This window comes from Trachemys scripta, chromosome 1, assembly GCF_013100865.1.
Source record: "Trachemys scripta elegans isolate TJP31775 chromosome 1, CAS_Tse_1.0, whole genome shotgun sequence".
NCBI classification, from domain to species: Eukaryota; Metazoa; Chordata; order Testudines; family Emydidae; genus Trachemys; species Trachemys scripta.
Window position 1 is genome coordinate 338,363,021 of NC_048298.1, and position 18,385 is coordinate 338,381,405.

General features: G+C 47.9%; 2 protein-coding genes across 2 annotated transcripts; both read right to left on the reverse strand.

Moving 5' to 3' along the window:
* Window positions 1–292: 292 nt before the first annotated feature.
* On the reverse strand, window positions 293–1,237 carry LOC117882864 (olfactory receptor 52M1-like). Its single transcript, XM_034781760.1, has one exon. It carries the CDS (start codon window positions 1,235–1,237, stop codon window positions 293–295), a length of 945 nt encoding a protein of 314 aa, XP_034637651.1.
* A 14,570-nt stretch (window positions 1,238–15,807) lies between these two features.
* On the reverse strand, window positions 15,808–16,770 carry LOC117882946 (olfactory receptor 52K2-like). Its single transcript, XM_034781879.1, has one exon. It carries the CDS (start codon window positions 16,768–16,770, stop codon window positions 15,808–15,810), a length of 963 nt encoding a protein of 320 aa, XP_034637770.1.
* Window positions 16,771–18,385: the final 1,615 nt, after the last annotated feature.

Sequence of the window (18,385 nt, forward strand, 5' to 3'; positions counted from 1 at the left end):
CAGCAGGATATCCAGTTTCAGGCATGGAATAACTAGAACAGACTCTCCGTGACTTCTGAGGGCAGGAATTTGCCTTTATACAATTTATTCCTTTTAGTGATGTTGCACTTCTCTTCCCACAAACCCAGTGAACTCCTGCCTTGCTACAAGCCTCATCTAATCTGTCTAGGTGCTCCTCACAAACATTGATGAGTCTGGGTGGGATTTTCAAAGAAGTCTTTAGCCACAACACCACCCTTCCTGCCACCTGCTAGTCACTTCATATAGCTGCCCTTATTCTCAGGATTAGGGATCAGAGGCCAGGCCTACTCAGAGAGACCATCTTAAGCACTCTCTGCCGTATCTGTTTGGTCCTCGCCCCATACACAATGGGGTTCAGCATGGGTGGGACCAGGAGGTAGAAGTTGGCCAACAGGATGTGGATGTGAGGAGACACGTTTTGGCCGAACCGGTGCGTCAGCGACGAGGCAGCAATGGGTGTGTAGAAAGCCAGGATGGCGCAGACGTGGGAGATGCAGGTGCTGAAAGTCTTGAGACGGGCATCAACTGAGGCCAGCCTGAGCACGGCCCGCAGGATCATGATGTAGGACAGGACGATGAACAGCGAATCCATGAGCAGCACCAGAAAGCCAATAGTCAACCCATAGAGATTGCTGATGGTGATATCCCCACACACCAGTATCACAACTGCCATGTGCTCACAGTAGGAATGCGCAATGATGTTGGTCCTGTAGTACGCGTACCATTGGACAAGTAGGGGCAGCGGGGAGATGTACAACACGCCACGGATCATAGCCGCCAGCCCGATCTTGACTACGATCGTGTTGGTCAAGACGGTCTTGTGCCTTAGTGGGTCACAGATGGCGACATAGCGGTCGAAAGCCATGGCCAGGAAGATCCCAGACTCCATGGCTGAGAAGGAGTGTATGACAAACATCTGGAGGAGGCAGGCGTCCAAGCCAATCTCTCTGTAACTGAACCAGAAGATGCCCAGCAGCTTGGGCATGGTGGAGGTGGAGAGGACCAGGTCGATGACGGCCAGCATGGAGAGGAAGTAGAACATGGGCTCATGCAGGCTCGGCTCCGTCTTGATGATGAAGAGGATGGTGCAGTTCCCCAGGATGGCGATGATGTATATGGAGCAGAAGGGGACGGAGATCCAGACATGCAGGGTTTCCAGCCCAGGGATCAGGAGGAACGTTGAGGGTTTGAAGCAGGAGCCATTGAAGGGTAACATGATGGATTTCCTGTGCCAGATGAGACTTCAAGAGATGCTTCTGGCCCTGTAATGAGAGGCAGCGGGTGCTAGTTGGCAGAGATTGCATTGCCTCTAATTAGTCCTCAGGTGTCTAGTGCTGGGAAGAACCAGATCTACCAGCCTGACCACTCCGTCCCCACTTAACAAATAATTACCGATTGCCGGCAAGGTTCTGTGGCCTGTGCTATGCAGGGGGTCAGAGGAGATGATGCAAATGGGCCCTTCTGGCTTTGAAATCTATGAGGCACTGATTCAATGAGGACATGATCCAACTCCTACTGAAATCAACGGGGAGTCTCCATTGATGTCAGTGGAGCTGGGTGTGTAGCTCTTTGATAGCATTTTTCTCTTGGACAGTTCTATGAATACGATGACTATGTGCAGCGACACTAGACTGGGTAAACATGACAAGCGCTGTCAACATGCAAGGGTGTGTGTGGCTGAGTTACTGTCTCTGCGAGAACCCAAACTTTGCATTTCTGTATGTGGCAAGTCATGCCCTAGGTGGCCTTGACGGAGGGGGAGGGCATTTAATTTCTCTGTCTGTCTGTCTATCTGTTTTAGCTTGCCCTCCCATCCCAGCGCTGCTTCCTGCATTCGCCTGGCACAGTTACGCAGAGACAGAATTATCTCTTTTAGGGCATGAATGACAGCAATGCGTGTTATCTAGGGACAATACCATCACAACCCCCTGGGTAGAGGTGCTGGAATGAGATGCTAAGAAAGAAACAATGAATAAAAAAAGCTACCTTTCTCAGAAAAAGTTTTGAGATATCTATCTATCTATCTATCAATCATAGAATCATAGAATATTAGGGTTGGAAGAGACCTCAGGAGGTCATCTAATCCAATCCCTTGCTCAAAACAGGACCAACACCAACTAAATCATCCCAGCCAGGGCTTTGTCAAGCCAGGCCTTAAAAACCTCTAAGGATGGAGATTCCACCTCCCTAGGTTACCCATTCCAGTGCTTCACCACCCTCCTAGTGATCTATCTATCTATCTATCTATCTATCTATCCCAGTGCTTCTCAAACTTTTGTACTGGTGACCCCTTTCACATAACAAGCCTCTGAGTGTGACCCCCACTTATAAATTAAAACACTTTTTTTGTATGTTTAACACCATTATAAATGCTGGAGGCAAAGCGGGGTTTGAGGTGGAGGCTGACAGCTCGCGGCCCCCCATGTAATAACCTCATGACCCCGTGAGGGGTCCCGATCCCCAGTTTGAGAACCCCTGATCTATCTCCATACACTCCATCTATCTATCTATCTATCTATCTAATCACCACACCCACCCACTGTATCCATCTATCTATCTACAGATAGTATATGTTATGTATAGACATAGACACAGATACACACTGTGGCCTATCAAAATAAGTAAACTTTTGTAATACATTTCAGGTACGATTAAATAATCAAACTCGTTCTTTTCCGACCAGCTCTATCTTAGTTAATGAGGTGGGATTTAATTTTTCTTCCATGCTCATTCATCCGCTGGTTAAAGCAAGGTGGTGCCAGGGGAGCACAGGCTCCCCGTCTTTGCTAATAACACAGGGGAGGGCCCCCTCTGCTCCCTGCGTGAGTAAGCAGCACTTCCCCTCCTCCTCCCCCGCGCTATTGCAATCCACTGTAGCTGCCCGACCGTGCTGAGGGCAGGAAAGTCGGAAAGCAAGGCGGGAGTTCCAGGGTTGACTTTCTAGCCGTGCGAGCTGACTGATCACGGATGGGACAAAGTCTGCTATGTGCTATACGTTACACAGGCTATAACACATGGCACCAACAGTGCACGTGCCACACCGCTCTTTAAATATACCCAAAGGCTCAGAAATGATGGGCCAGTGGTTAGGGCACTAGCCTGGGACTCAGGAGAGCTTGTCGAATTGCCAGCTCTGCTACACTCTCCCCTATGTGACCATGGGCAGGTCATTTAGTCATTGGTCTCCCTGTGCCTCGGTTTCCCCAAGTATACATTGGTGATAACAGGGGTGAGTGAGGATCCATCCATCACAGACCATGAGGCTCTCAGCTACTGTGGTGCTGGGGCCATATAATTACCGGAGATGGAGAGAGACATTTTCTATTCAATACATTGCCCCTCCTGGGCTCAGCTGAACCGGGTTATGGTGAACATTCGTTATCTACCTGTGCCACGAGAAGCAGGTTGTTACAGCACGAAGCCAACTCACTTCTCAGCCATGATGGCAGTATCCGTGCTGCCTCAGGGAACCGGAGATCCGAAGCCTGCTCAGTCACCTGGTCAGCATCGTTCGGCAATAGCTGCAAGGCTTGATGGTAGCTTCCCGGGGATGCCAGGCTCAGAGCACGCCAGTATTTATAGCTCCTCCAACACACGGCCCACTGGGGAACTTCAGCCAGCGGGGAGAATCTGCAGCTCCGGCCCTTTCCACACAGCAACATGCTTCTAAGTTTAGAACCCCCCCACGGCTGAACATGAACTCTCCATAGGTCTTGCCATCCTCCGGACTGTACTCTGTGTGCAAACACCGAACAGGCTCCAGCTGGTGTAAGCTGGGGAAGCTCCACTGAAAACACTGGGGCGACACCCATTTAAACCAGCAGAGGATCTGGCCAGCTAGCTAGTTAGCTAGGTGTATATGTGGGGGGTGGGGGGAGGGGGGAGAGAGAGAGATGGGTGTGTATGGAGATAGATAGACAGAGAGATAGATAGAGGAGGTGTATGGGGATAGATAGATAGATAGATAGATAGATAGATAGATGGATGGGGGTGTATTAGGATAGATAGCTAGGGGGTGTATTAGGATAGATAGATAGATAGATAGATAGATAGATAGATGGGGGTGTATTAGGATAGATAGATGGGGGTGTATTAGGATAGATAGATAGATAGATAGATAGGGGGTGTATTAGGATAGATAGATAGATAGATAGATACATAGATAGATAGATGGGGGTGTATTAGGATAGATAGGGGGTGTATTAGGATAGATAGATAGAGAGATAGGGGGTATATTAGGATAGATAGATAGATGGGGGTGTATTAAGATAGATAGATAGATAGATAGATAGATAGGGGGTGTATTAGGATAGATAGATAGATAGATAGATAGATAGATAGATAGATAGATAGATGGGGGTGTATTAGGATAGATAGATAGGGGGTGTATTAGGATAGATAGATAGATAGATAGATGGGGGTGTATTAGGATAGATAGATAGATAGATAGATAGATAGATAGATAGATAGATAGATGGGGGTGTATTAGGATAGATAGATAGGGGGTGTATTAGGATAGATAGATAGAGAGATAGGGGGTATATTAGGATAGATAGATAGATGGGGGTGTATTAGGATAGATAGATAGATAGATAGATAGATAGATAGATAGGGGGTGTATTAGGATAGATAGATAGATAGATAGATCCACATTTTACAGCAAATACTTGTTTAACTTCAATACATTTTAAACTAACTTTATGGCTAGCAGATTTTAACTCCTAAAACAGATAGTAAATCTGCACTTACTCTTTGGAAAGCTGTTAACTGATACTGGTTCTTAAAACAAGTTGTGATGGTTCTTTGCCCTTGTACAGTAGATTCCCTATTTGACAGATTAATTGAGGATTGATCAGTTCACAAAATCGCAAGTTCATAACATTGAACATCTCAAAATTGCAGTAGGCTCAGTGCATAAGTTGCAGTATGATGCACTGCATTGCTTTCTTCTTGTTCTTCAAAACCACTGCAAAAGGATTTCCAAAGCACTGAAGGCATTGGTGGAGTGGTGGAGTGGTGGTGGTGGTGGTGAAGGGTCATCAATTTGTTCTTCATCAACATCACCTTCATTATATGATTTTTTTCCTTTTCCATCAGGAAACATGGTTCATATAATTGGTCATTCATAAGACAGGTGTTCATAAAATCCAACTTTGAGTGTAACTGGTAGCTTAAGTCTTGCATAGGAAACAACCATCACTTAGGATTTCTCAATGGTTTCCTTAATGAGAGCATCATACATCTTCCTTGGAATAACATTGCATTGCACGCTAGTGTCCCATTTGAAAAATAGCCCCCTGCTGTTACTATTTAGAGGGATTTATCAAAGTAAAGCAGTATGTTTTGCAGTCACTGTCACTACCAAGCGATCCGAGGCCCTTATTTCCAGTCCTCCAACCATGGAGACTCTTGGGTTTAGCTGTTTGGCCTACCTTTGAAGAACATATTTCCTGTTGCATCAGTGGCATAGTTGACTAAATTCTGGCCAGGACGGACCTATACACAGTGCCTAGGAATGGTTGCTCATCAAAAAAATTATTCTTATTTTGGTTGGTATTTTGCTGTCTTTGTTCCTGGTTTTCTCTTTCTGAAATGTTACCTGCACGAGCTGATCATTCTGTACTTAGTCACTCTTCATGTTGCTAACTTCGCTGACTCTTCTAGCACTGCAATACTTTGGTCTAATTTCGGTTGTTGGGTTGAGTGTACCGCTGATGGTGGTGCTCGTGGCCTGTGATAGACAGGAGGTCAGACTAGATGATCCGGGGGTCCCTTCTGGTCTTAATCTCTATGACTCTATGGCTTCAATGGGCTTTGGATCAAGTCCCACAGTTATAAGCAAATGCCATTTGGCATTAGGTCAGCTTCCAAAACATTGCCGAGACTAATTGTACAGATCATTGAGAGCCTATTCCTAAACTCATAAACTAAATCGAATTCTTTCCATTGACTTCACTGGATCCTTGTGCTGTGGAAGTTATAATGAGTGTGACAAAACACCTCCTTCATGCTGCCTGACTTAGCACTTCCCCCTCTGGCGATGGTGAGCCCGGGGTAATCAGCCCGCCCCCCCTTCCTCTCAGCACAGAGAAAATCACAAGCAAAACCAAAAGATAATTTAACGCATTCCCTTGCTAGTCCTTACTAATTCTATAGGAGATGGATTGCTTGCTTTCTTGATCTGTCTCCGGAAAGAACAAAGGCCCCCCTCCATATTTGAAAGTATCTTGTCCCCTTATTGGTCCTTTGGGTCAGGTGCCAGCCAGGTTATTTGAACTTTTTAACCTTTTACATGTAAGAGGATTTTGTGCCTCTGGCCAGGAGGGATTTTATAGTACTGTATACAGAAAGTTGGTTACCTTCCCTTTATATTTATGACAGTACCATTGACAGGCCATCAGCGTTGCCATGCCTGGTCCCCGACCTGTGTTGCATGCTGAAGTGGAAGGGTTGTAATGACGGAAACCATCTCATTACCCTTGCATTTCGTTCTTTGTTCCGGTGCATCCATTTCAGTGGGGCATGGTCAGTGACGATGGTAAACCTCTGTCCGAGTAGGTAATATTGGAGGGTTTCCATGGCGCACTTTACTTCAAGGAGTTGCCTACTAAGGAATAGGATTGAGGTGTTCTTCCTTTCCTACGATTTGGGAAAAGCATAGCTCCCAACCTGACCTCGGAGGCATCTGTTTGCAGTATAAACACCTTCTTAAAGGCTGGGGCTACTAGCACTGGATTACTGCAGAGGGCGGTCCTCAGATCTGTAAAAGCCTCTTCAGCTGCGCTGGACCATTTCACTATGTCCGGGCCCCGGGCTTTTATCAGATCCATCAACGGGTATGCTGTGGTAGCAAAGTGGGGAATGAATCACCTATAGTACCCAGCTATCCCCAGGAATTCTCTGACCTGTTTATTCCGGATTGGTCAGGGTCTACTTTGGGTCGCCTCCAACTTGTTCAGTTGGGGCTTCACTACGCCCCTCCCCACAATGTACCAAGGTATTTGGCTTCTGCTAGCCCTGTTGCACATTTGGAGGGATTAGCAGTGAGATCCGCCTTCCTCAGGATATCCAATACAGCTTCCACCTTTTCTAGGTGCATCTCCTAGTGTGGGCTATGTATGATGACATCATCAAGGTAAGCAGCCACACACTTGCCATGTGAACACAACAGCTTATCCATGAGCCATTAGAAGGTGGCCCCATGTAATCCAAAAGGGAGGACTGTGTACTGGTACAATCCTCTGGTGTCGAAAAGGCCGTCTTCTCTTTGGCTTCCTTGGCCAGGGGGATTTGCCAATAACCTTTGGTTAGGTTAAGGGTGGACAAAAATCGTTCTTTTCCCAACTGGACGATTAGCTCGTCTACTGGCTTAGGTACCAGGACAATTGGACTGGACCATTGACTCCTCAATGACTCCCAGCTCCAGCATTCTCCCAACTTTGGTCCTGATCTCCTCCCTTTTTGCTTCTGGGATCAGGTATGGCTTAACATTCACCTTTACTCCAGGATCTGTGATGATGCGGCGATGAACCTCTGTGGTCCTGCTGGGCTTCTCCAAGAACATGTTGTGGTTCCGTTCAATCATATTGATGACTTCTGCTCGCTGTTCAGGGGCCAATTCAGGGGATATCCCCACCTGACCCTGATGTTTGCTTTCTTGGGGTGGCATCTCTAGGGTGACCAGATGAGCTTTCTTGTCTTGCCATAGGTTTATATGGTAGATCTGTTCTGGCTTCCGGCAATCAGGCTGTCGAACCTTATAGTTGACCTCTCCAATGGCTTCTATAACTTCATATGGCCCCTGCCATCTGGCCAGGAGCTTCCTCTCGGCAGTGGGCACCAGCACCATTACCCGATCTCCCACCTAGAATTTCCGGGCCATCGCTCGGCGATTGTAATAGGTTTGTTGGGCCTCTTGTGCCTTCTCCATGTGTTCCCGTACTATGGGAGTGACTTGGGCTATCCTGTCTTTCATCTGCATCACATGCTCAATGATGCTTCTTTCCTGGTTGGGCTGCTCTTCCCAGCCCTCCTTAGTGATGTCCAGTATGCCACAGGGGTGGCGACCATATAACAGCTTGAAAGGGGAAAACTCGGTTGAAGTCTGGGGAACCTCCCTTATAGCAAACATCAGGTAGGGTAGTAAGGTGTCCCAGTTCTTCCTATTCCGGCTCACCCCTTTACTTATCGTTTTCTTCAGTGTCCTATTAAAGTGTTGAACAAGGCCATCGGTCTGTGGGTGGTAGACTGACGTTCTTAGGGCCCGTATGTTTAGCATTGCACACAAGTCCTTCATCAACTTTGACATGAAGGGGGTTCCTTGATCCGTCAAGATCTCTTTGGGTATCCCCACCCTAGAGAAAATTTTGATTAATTCCTTAGCTATCATCTTGGACATTGTGTTTCATAGGGGTGTGGCTTTTGGGTACCAGGTGGCATAGTCCAGAACAACGAGCACACTCTGATGGCCCCAGGTTGACTTCTCCAGTGGGCCTATCGGGTCCATGGCTATCCTCTTGAATGGGACTTTGATAATTGGCAGAGGTACTAAAGGGGCCCTCAAGTGCGTTCGGGGGCCATACAATTGGCCTTTTGGGCAGGAGGTGCAATATTGTCGGACTGCCATATAAACTCTCGGCCAAAAGAACCTCCGTAGGATTTGATCGAGGGTTTTATCTATCCCTAGGTGTCCTCCAAACACATGACTATGAGCTAGGTCCAACACTGCCCTCTGGAGCCTTCAAGGTACCAACAGCTCCTCCACCTCTTGCTCTTGTAGTCGGACTACCCTACAGAGCAGATCCCTTTTTATCATGAAATATGGCCCTGGGCCTTTGGTTTTCTCCTCCGCCAGGACCCCATTCACCTCAATTACCTCTTTTCTAATCTCATTGTACAGTGGATCATTGGCCTGATCCTGCCCCAAAGTCTCAAGTGAGGGTCCAATATGCCCAAATTCAAGGGGACCTACTTTTGTTTCCCTCTCAGGGTTGGTCTCCATGGAACTGGGTCCAGCTTATCGACCCTCTGCGTTGCCCCTCTGCCAGCTGGACATGATTTCTTCCCCACAAGTGCAGCCTTTTGGTTCTGGGCCAGGATCCTGGTTCCCAACCTCTTGTCTGTCCTCCTTTCTCGCCTATTCTTCCAGAGCTTCCCAGGTGTAGAGAACAAGTCCTGGGCTAATTCACAGAAGACCAGGAGAGGGCTAGTTACTGGGGTCAATGTATCAATCACGGGGTTACTAACCTCCTCTGACTCATCTATGGGGCGTACGTCTCCAAATACTGGGATGTCTCATCCTATAAGGACCAAATATGGGCGTTTCAGGACCACCCCTGCCATCACCCTTGTTGTATTCCCCTAGACCTCAATTTGTACAGGGATGGTCGGATAATAATTGACAGCACCATGTACACAGGTTATTCCGGTGCGCTTGGCCCGAGACAGCTGGTCCCGCCCCACTATTTTCCCAGAGACCAGAGTGACGGCACTTCCTAACTGGCCGCATGTCTCTACAGGGGACCATCGCGACTTCCACAAGGTTTATCAAGCTGCAAAGATCTTCATGATCCCCCAGATGGCACTGCATGGGCTCCTCCACATTAGGGTACTGGGCGGCTATATGTCCTAATTCCCCACAGGCATAATGCCTATATCCTGCTGAGGGCATCCCCCTATTCTTTGGGCTAGTGGGCCTTACCCCATGACCCTCTCTGCCCAGGTCCCCACGTCCCTTCGCGGTCTCAGGCTGCTCCTCAGACTCCTTCCTCCCCAACATAGTTCTGCCGGTGCTTCGGAAACCCAGGCCCTTGGGCCAGGGATTGGCCTCTTGACCCGGCGCATTTCTTCCCCGATAGTCCAAGAAAGTTCCTTGGCCATTAAGTGTCTCTCTACGAGGGCAACTATCTCATCATATGAGGCGGGGTGATGTTGGCTGATCCATCCTCGTAAGTCTGGTGGTAATTCTCTCATGAACCTATCCAACACCACAACGTGCATAATTTTCCCTGCCCTGTGGATCTCAGGGCACAGCCACGTCCGTGTTAAATGGATCACGTCGAACAGCTGGGACCTCCGTGCTTTGCCATCCTGGTACCTCCACTCATGGAACCTCTGGACCCTTATAGCTGTCATCACCCTGGACTTTGCCAGGATCTCAGCCTTCAACTGGGGGTAATCGCTAGCTGCTTCCTCTGCCATGTCGTAGTAGGCCTTCTGGGCCGCCCCACAAAGGAAAGGGGCGAGGATGCTGGCCCACTGGTCTTGGGGCCAGGCTTCATGTAGGGCCATTCTCTCGAAGGCGAGAAGATATGCCTCCACGTCATCATCCACTGTCATCTTCTGTAGGTAACTCCTTGCCCTTAGGGACCGTGTCCCATCATAGCCATGTGTCAGAGCAGTCAGGCCCTTCGGCTGGTTAGAGGGGTGAAATATTGGAACGGCCTTCCGAGGGAAACGGTGGGGGCGACGGACCTGTCTGGTTTTAAGATTAAGTTGGATAAGTTTATGGAGGGAATGGTTTAATGATAAAACATAGTAGTCAAGGAAAACCAAGCAATGGTACATGAACAACATAATGGCCAACAAGGGTCAGGCTAGAGACTCTTGCCTATATGCTCGGGGTATTACTGATCGCCATATTTGGGGTCGGGAAGGAATTTTCCTCCAGGGTAGATTGGCCGAGCCTCTGGAGGTTTTTCGCCTTCCTCCGCAGCATGGGGCAGGGATCACTAGCAGGAGGGTCTCAGCCGATTGAAGTCACTAAAACACAGGACTGGGGACTTCAACGGTAGAGTACAGGGAAGGGTCTTGCGGCCTGCAGCATGCAGGGGGTCAGACCAGATGATCATAATGGTCCCTTCTGACCTTAATGTCTATGAGTCTATGAGTCTATGAGTCTATGAGACCTCCTGCACTGTGGCTTGATCCTGGGCCGCCTGGCTCATCAGCAGTTGATTCATCGCCTGCTGTTGCTATAGTGACTCCTGTTGGGCAGCTGGCTGGACCCTGGTAGCCTCTTGTTGTGTTTGCCGTGGCCTGAACTGGCACCCTCACTACGTCATCCATTTTGGGGGTGGGGGTGATTTACCTTGCCCTGGGACAATTCGCCACAAAGTCAATCCCACTGCTGACACCATTTGTGGCAAGGCATCTCCACATGGCTGGGCCACATGAGTGGAGCCTGGCAGGGATTGTGTGACCGTGGGAGAGCTGGCTGCAGGGCCACAGGCTGGAGGAGGCACAAACTCAGAGTGGCTCTGTGTAGTAGAAGGGGAGACAGCCATTTTGACTCCCTGAGAGTAAGCTGGAGCCACCAGCTTCACAAGAGAAAGGCCAAGCCCAAAGATTCTGCTGCACCGATGAGGTCTGATAAATGCAAAGTGGTGCACATTGGAAAACATAATCCCAACTATACGTATAAAATGATGGGGTCTAAATTAGCTGTTACCACTCAAGAAGGAGATCTTGGAATCATTGTGGATAGTTCTCTGAAAACATCCACTCAATGTGCAGTGGCAGTCAAAAAAGCGAACAGAATGTTGGGAATCATTAAAAAAGGGATAGACAATAAGACAGAAAATATCATATTGCCTCTATATAAATCCATGGTACGGCCACACCTTGAATACTGCGTGCAGATGTGGTCGCCCCATCTCAAAAAAGATATACTGGAATTGCAAAAGGTTCTGAAAAGGGCAACAAAAATAATTAGGGATATGGAACAGCTTCCATATGAGAAGAGATTAATAAGACTGGGACTTTTCAGCTTGGAAAAGAGACGACTAAGGAGGATATGATTGACGCCTATAAAATCATGACTGGTATTGAGAAAGTGAATAAGGAAGTGTTATTTACTCCTTCTCATAACACAAGAACTGGGCGTCACCAAATGAAATTAATAGGCAGCAGGTTTAAAACAAACAAAAGGAAGTATTTCTTCACACAACGGACAGTCAACCTGTGGAACTCCTTGCCAGAGGACGTTGTGAAGGTCAAGACTATAACAGGGTTCAAAAAAGAACTAGATAAATTCATGCAGGACAGATCCATCAATGTCTATTAGCCAGGATAGGCAGGGATGGTGTCCCTAGCCTCTGTTTGCCAGAAGCTGGGAATGGGTGACAGGGGATGGATCACTTGATGATGACCTGTTCTGTTCATTCACTCTGGGGCACCTGGCATTGTCCACTGTTGGAAGACAGGATACTGGGCTAGAGGGACCTTTGGTCTGACCTGGTATGGCTGTTCTTATGTTCTTATGCCTGAGCCCGGCCGGCCGCCCCTGCACCAGGAGCTGGGGGATGGCCAGGGCTCAAGGCTGCCAGGGACTCCATGCAGCTGAAGGTAGAGTTGCTGGCCTTCCAGTGAGGGAACCAGCCCTTCACACCAAGCTCCAGCCTTCCTGTCCAGACACGGCCCAGACTCCGGGGTGTGGGCTTTGAGTTGTTGCTGTGGGATTGGTTGGGGTCTTATTTAACAACCTTGGTTCCTTTGCCTGTTCCTTTCCCCTTCTTTTCATTAGTCCTCTCCTTTCCAGGTATAAAGTGTTGTGTCTTTGATGTACTGCACCGGTGAATGGGAATAGCCTACAGGCCATAGAGGTTGTTATTGGTTTCGACACCTGTCCATTAGAAACACAGGGCCATTGGTCCTAAGTGGGGGTGTCACCGAGTCCCCAAGGAGAGAGGAATTAGGGGCTTCCATCACTACTGAGGATTGGGGTGCCCCAGAAGAGGGGCTATGTAAGAATAAATCACAGGCCTGCCGTGCGATGTGTCTGTGTCTGGGAATTCCTCAGGATTCAGATCCTTGATGACATATTTGCACCCACAAAATAATTACTGGGTATGCCGGGTGTGCAATTATGAATGAGTCACAAGAAGCTGTAAGTACCTCCTTGCCGGGGAGTGTGGTGGGCAGAATTAACTAAAAGGCCGTTGTGGGCTGTGAGCTGCTCATCCTGCCCCCCAGAGCTCAGTGCTGGAAAGCTTTCCTAAAATCATGTTCTGTGGACCATAATCCATGTTCTGTATTGACTTCTATTCTATTCTAGATACGCTCCACCACCCTTTGCACCAGAGAAAGTCATTTCTAGAGATCGTCAAAAAAAAATGAGAAAAAAAAGTTTGCAAACCCCTCTGAACATTTCCATGCCATTTTCATGGCACAGCTTTCAGAAAGGAGGTGATTTTTCATCTATTAAAATTTTGTTCACATTTTTTGTTTTTTCCCTTCTCCTCCCCCCAATTTTGCCTTTGAAGAAAAGGGGGTGGGGGAAGAGAGAAGGAAGGAAGAACAATACATGAAAACAACTCAGTAAACCTCCAGAAAATCTGAAAACAACAACAAAATCCCAAATAACCAAAACTCCAAAAAGGGTTTATTGGTTTGGTTTTCTGATTTCATCGAAGAAACGGAAAATCGTGGGAAAAGGCCCATTTTTCATTAGAAAACTGTTGAGCAGTTGCAGTTGTTTCAAAAGCTGGCTCTACATGGATTTGTGTTAGCTAGAAGCGTCCATGTAGAAATAAACAGAAGATTGGTTCCCCAAACACAGTTTGGCTCTCAAAGTTTGCATGTGTAGGGCAGGTGGGGAGGAAAAGGACTGTGTGCCAATGCAGAATCAGGCTCATCAAAGGCAGTTTTTTTGCCTTTGGGGGTAGGGAAGCCCCTAGATTTTCTTATAGAGACAGAGCATTTACTCTAGTCTGGGGGAACATGTATACAGCAATATGACCATGTTACAGGTTTATTATCTCCTGATGCGTGAGGTGTTCGGTGAAAACAAAACCAACTCAACTACAATTTCTTTACAAGGTGATCTCCCAGTGACTTATTCTTTACCTTTATCATAATGCTGTATTGGTCTTCAGCAGACTGTATAATCAGACAATGCCTAAAACAATAAAGTGCTTAATTATAAAACTCCATGCCAATAAAATCATTGTTTTACAGTAGTCATTGTGGAATCCCTTTGGGTAACAGACTTCCTATAAGCTGGATCTACATTAGACTATGTTCAGGACAGACCGGGACCCAGTCCTGCCCCTATTGAAGTTCGTGGCAAGGTTCCAGTAGGAACATGGCCTAGGTATGGATTTGGTATAGATTTGGGTAGCTGAACGCGCTTGCCTTGGGGAATAGCTGGGGTATGGGATTGACAAGGCCATAACCCCTGGAAGGGGTTGATCTGAGATTGCATTGGAGGGGCATTGGAGGGAAACACAAACCAGATTTAGGGTCACATTTTCAATATGTGGCTTAGGAGTCCAAGTCCCATTGACTTTCAGTAAGACTTAGGCTCCTACAGGACAGATTTTTAAACAATTTAGGCACCTCACGATGCAGGTAGGTCCCTACTGGGATTTTCAGAAGCATCCAGGGGCCTATTTGCATCTTTAGGCACCTAAATACCATTAAAAATCTGGCCCAATGTCCCTCAATCACTTTTGTAAATTTTACCCGTCAGTCCCAACAGGACTTGGTCACTTGTGGCACGTCTCCACAGTCAGCGGCAGGGAGCCTCTGAGCGTGGGTTGACACACGTCGGGTCGCGGGACTCATGCGGCCGTGTTATGAATAGCTGCGTGGACAGTGGTTTTAAGGCGTGGCTCGGGCTGGAGCTCAGGTTCTGAAGCACGGCTCCCCTCACTAGGCTTCAAAGCCCTCGTCTCAGCTCTCTACGCAGCTATTTTTAGCATGGAAACACGAGCTCCCCGCCCCCCCGAGCCACAGCCAGTAGCCCTGGGCTAGCAGGCTCACTGCTGCAGACTGTGGATGTACCCTTAAGTGGTGCTTTAGAAAATGCTCCCCTGCAATGCCCAAGGGGTCAAATCCTGCCACGTCAAAATGGTCACCAGTCTTTGATTTTTCAAATAACGTCGAAAAAAATTCCAAATTTTGGAACCCAATAAAAACATTGGACAAAGAACTCATGGTATTTTTCAACCAGCCAGAGAGCCGGCTGGAATTTTCAAAAGAACCTCATCGAACTTTCAAAAACTGGTGTTGACATTTAAAAATAAAAATCAACATTTAAAAAAAAATGGCACTGACATGATTTCCAAAAATGTCATTGGCATTTTAAAACAACGCATCGGAATAGCAAACCCTGGGAGAAAACGGTCCAATCAAATGTTACAAAACATTTCCAAAAATGTGTACTGACTTTTCAGACAGCTCTGCTGAGAAGCCAGATGGTGATAGCAATAGCTAAATAAAAATAAAATAAAATAAAAATATGGAGATACACTTATCTCCTAGAACTGGAAGGGACCCTGAAAGGTCATTGAGTCCAGCCCCCTGCCTTCACTAGCAGGACCAAGTACTGATTTTTGCCCCAGATCCCTAAGTGGCCCCCTCAAGGATTGAACTCACAACCCTGGGTTTAGCAGGCCAATGCTGAAACCACTGATCCCTCCCCCAATACCCCACAGGATTGGTCCCATTGACTTCAATGGGAGTCAGGGCTGCTTAGCGTCTCTTGACATCTGGCCCCATACTGTAGCAGGTGGGATACTGATAGACAAGCCATTCATTTGGTTTTAATCCAGACAGACCTGGTTTTGTATGGTTTGCCCCCTGTCCGGTGCTGATATCAAACCAGCCGTGGTTATCTCTGGTATCATGCACGGAGGATGCTGTTTTGCAGAGTGTGTTGCTCTGTCCCCGCTGGTGTGAGCTCACATGCACTGTGCATGCAATGTCATGCTGGTGGGGGCGGGGACACGCAGGAGAGGGCAGGGACAATGGAGGGGAGGTTCTGGGGCTGCGTCAGTGGCCACCCTAGATACTGGGTTCTGCTAAGATCTTTCGTTGGCCAAAGAGCTTAAAGACCCGTTTCCGGATCTGCTTGGACTTAATGCCGTAGATGACTGGGTTTAGCATGGGGGGAACGATGAGGTACAGGTCAGCCACCAAGACTTGGGTGTGAGGAGCAAGGCCGAGCTTAAAAATATGCAGGTACAGAGAAAGGAGCCCTCCCAAGTAGAAGAGCAGGATGACGCAGACATGGGAGCCACAGGTGCTGAAGGCCTTGAGACGTGCCTCCTGAGACGAGAGCCGTAGGACGGAGTGGAGGATCATGCCGTAAGAGAAGGCGATGAAGACGAAGTCTGTCCCCACTAGGGCTGTGGCCACAACGATGCTGTACAGGTCGGTGACTGCCGAGTCTGCGCAGGCCAGCTCCATCACAGCCATGTACTCGCAATAGGAATGAGGGATGACATTCATTTTACAGTAGGGCAGACTGGTTAGAAGGCAGGTTAAGGGCGTCACGACCCCCACCCCCCTAGCAAGTGACAGCAGCCCAATCTGGGCAATCTTTGGGCTGGTTACGATAGTATTGTATCTCAAGGGGTTGCAGATAGCCACGTATCGGTCTAAAGACATGGCCAAGAGCACCCCTGACTCCACTACAGTGAAGGTGTGGATGAAGAACATCTGGAGGAAGCAAGCCTCGAAGCTGATCTCTCTGGAATCCAGCCAGAAGATGCTCAGCATTTTGGGGACAACGGCAGTTGAGAAGACCAGATCAATGACAGCCAGCATGGACAGGAAATAGTACATGGGCTCATGGAGGGTCTCCTCCTGCTTTACAACGAAGAGGACAGTACCATTTCCTAGCAGAGCAATCACATACATGAGGCAGAATGGGATGGAGATCCAGATGTGCTCAGATTCCAGGCCGGGGATGCCGGTCAGCAGGAACGTAGAGGGGTTAGGGCAGGTCTGATTGAAGGTTGACATGACCTACAGCAGGTGCGGATCAGTCGATTTGCAGAAGTTCTTTCCCTGCAATACAATAATTGAAGGGCTGGGATTTTTTCAGGGCGCTGGACATTTTTCAAACCTAGCACAAGCTCATTTGGTTTATTCAGGCCAAAGTGTTCAAAGCTCGGTGTCTTAAGTTATGCTCCTAAATTGGCAGCATGGTCTGGAGAGGCACAGTGGTCTAGTAGGGAGGGCACTGGACAGCAAGTCAGGAGACCTGAATGCTGCCCTGGGCTCTGCCACTGACATGCTGGGTCACCTTGGGCCAGTCGCTTCCTTGCTTCGGGCCTGAGTTTCCCCCCCTTTGTCTGTCTTGTCTATTTCCTTTCTAAGCTCTTCAGGACAAGGACTCTCTAGCATGCACATGTGTATGTACAGCTCCGAGCATGGTGAGGCCCTGATCTCAGCTGGGGCCCACAGTTGCTATTGTACTGACCGATGGGGAGTGTAAGGCACAGAGACTTCCCTGCCCTGCCCTCTTTCCCCAGCCACCTTCCATGAACCAAGTGCAATCGGGAGACCCATGAGCCGCTGCGAGGATCCCACCGCATGCTTGGAGGTAAGAAGAGGAAGATGAGGATTGAGGACACAAGATAATGTTTTGGAGACAGCAGACAGCCCTGGCTACTCCCTGATCAGCCTACGCCCCTGTACAGCTACTGCAGTGCGTTGTGCCAGGGGTGAATCTAGCCTGATATGTCCATGGCAAAATGAACCAGAGAGAATTGCAGCTGTTTGATCATTGCAAATTACAGCGGGTGCATCCAGAACTGTGAGTTAAGAACATAATCAAGGATGTGAACAATTAAAAGTTTGATATCTATCTATCTATCTATCTATCTATCTATCTATCTATCTATCTATCTATCTATCTATCTATCTATCTATCAACGGCCAGACTGGGTCAGACCAAAGGTCCATCTAGCCCAGCATCCTGTCCTCCGACAGTGACAAATACCAGGTGCCCCAGAGGGAATGAACAGAACAGGTAATCATCCAGTGATCCACCCCTGTTGCCCATTCCCAGCTTCTGGCAAACAGAGGCTAGGGACACCATCCCTGCCCATCCTGGCTAATAGACATTGATGGACCTATCCTCCATGAATTTATCTAGTTCTTTTTTGAACCCTGTTATAGTCTTGGCCTTCACAACATCCTCTGGCAAAGAGTTCCACAGGTTAACTGTTTGTTGTGTGAAAAAATATTTCCTTTTGTTTGTTTTAAACCTGCCGCCTATTAATTTCATTTGGTGACCCCTAGTCCTTGTGTTATGAGAAGAAGTAAACAACACTTCCTTATCTACTTTCTCCACCTCAGTCATGATTTTATAGACTTCAATCATATCCCCTCTTAGTCGCCTCTTTTCCAAGCTCAAAAAGTCCCAATCTTATAAATCTCTCCTCATATTGCAGCCGTTCCATACCCCTGTACATTTTTGTTGCCTTTTTCTATACCTTTTCCAATTCCAATATATCTTTTTTGAGATGGGGCGACCACATCTGCACGCCATATTTAAGATGTGGGCGTACCATGGATTTATACAGCACCTTCACCATAACCCCCCCCCACACCTCTCTTACTTGCTAAACAG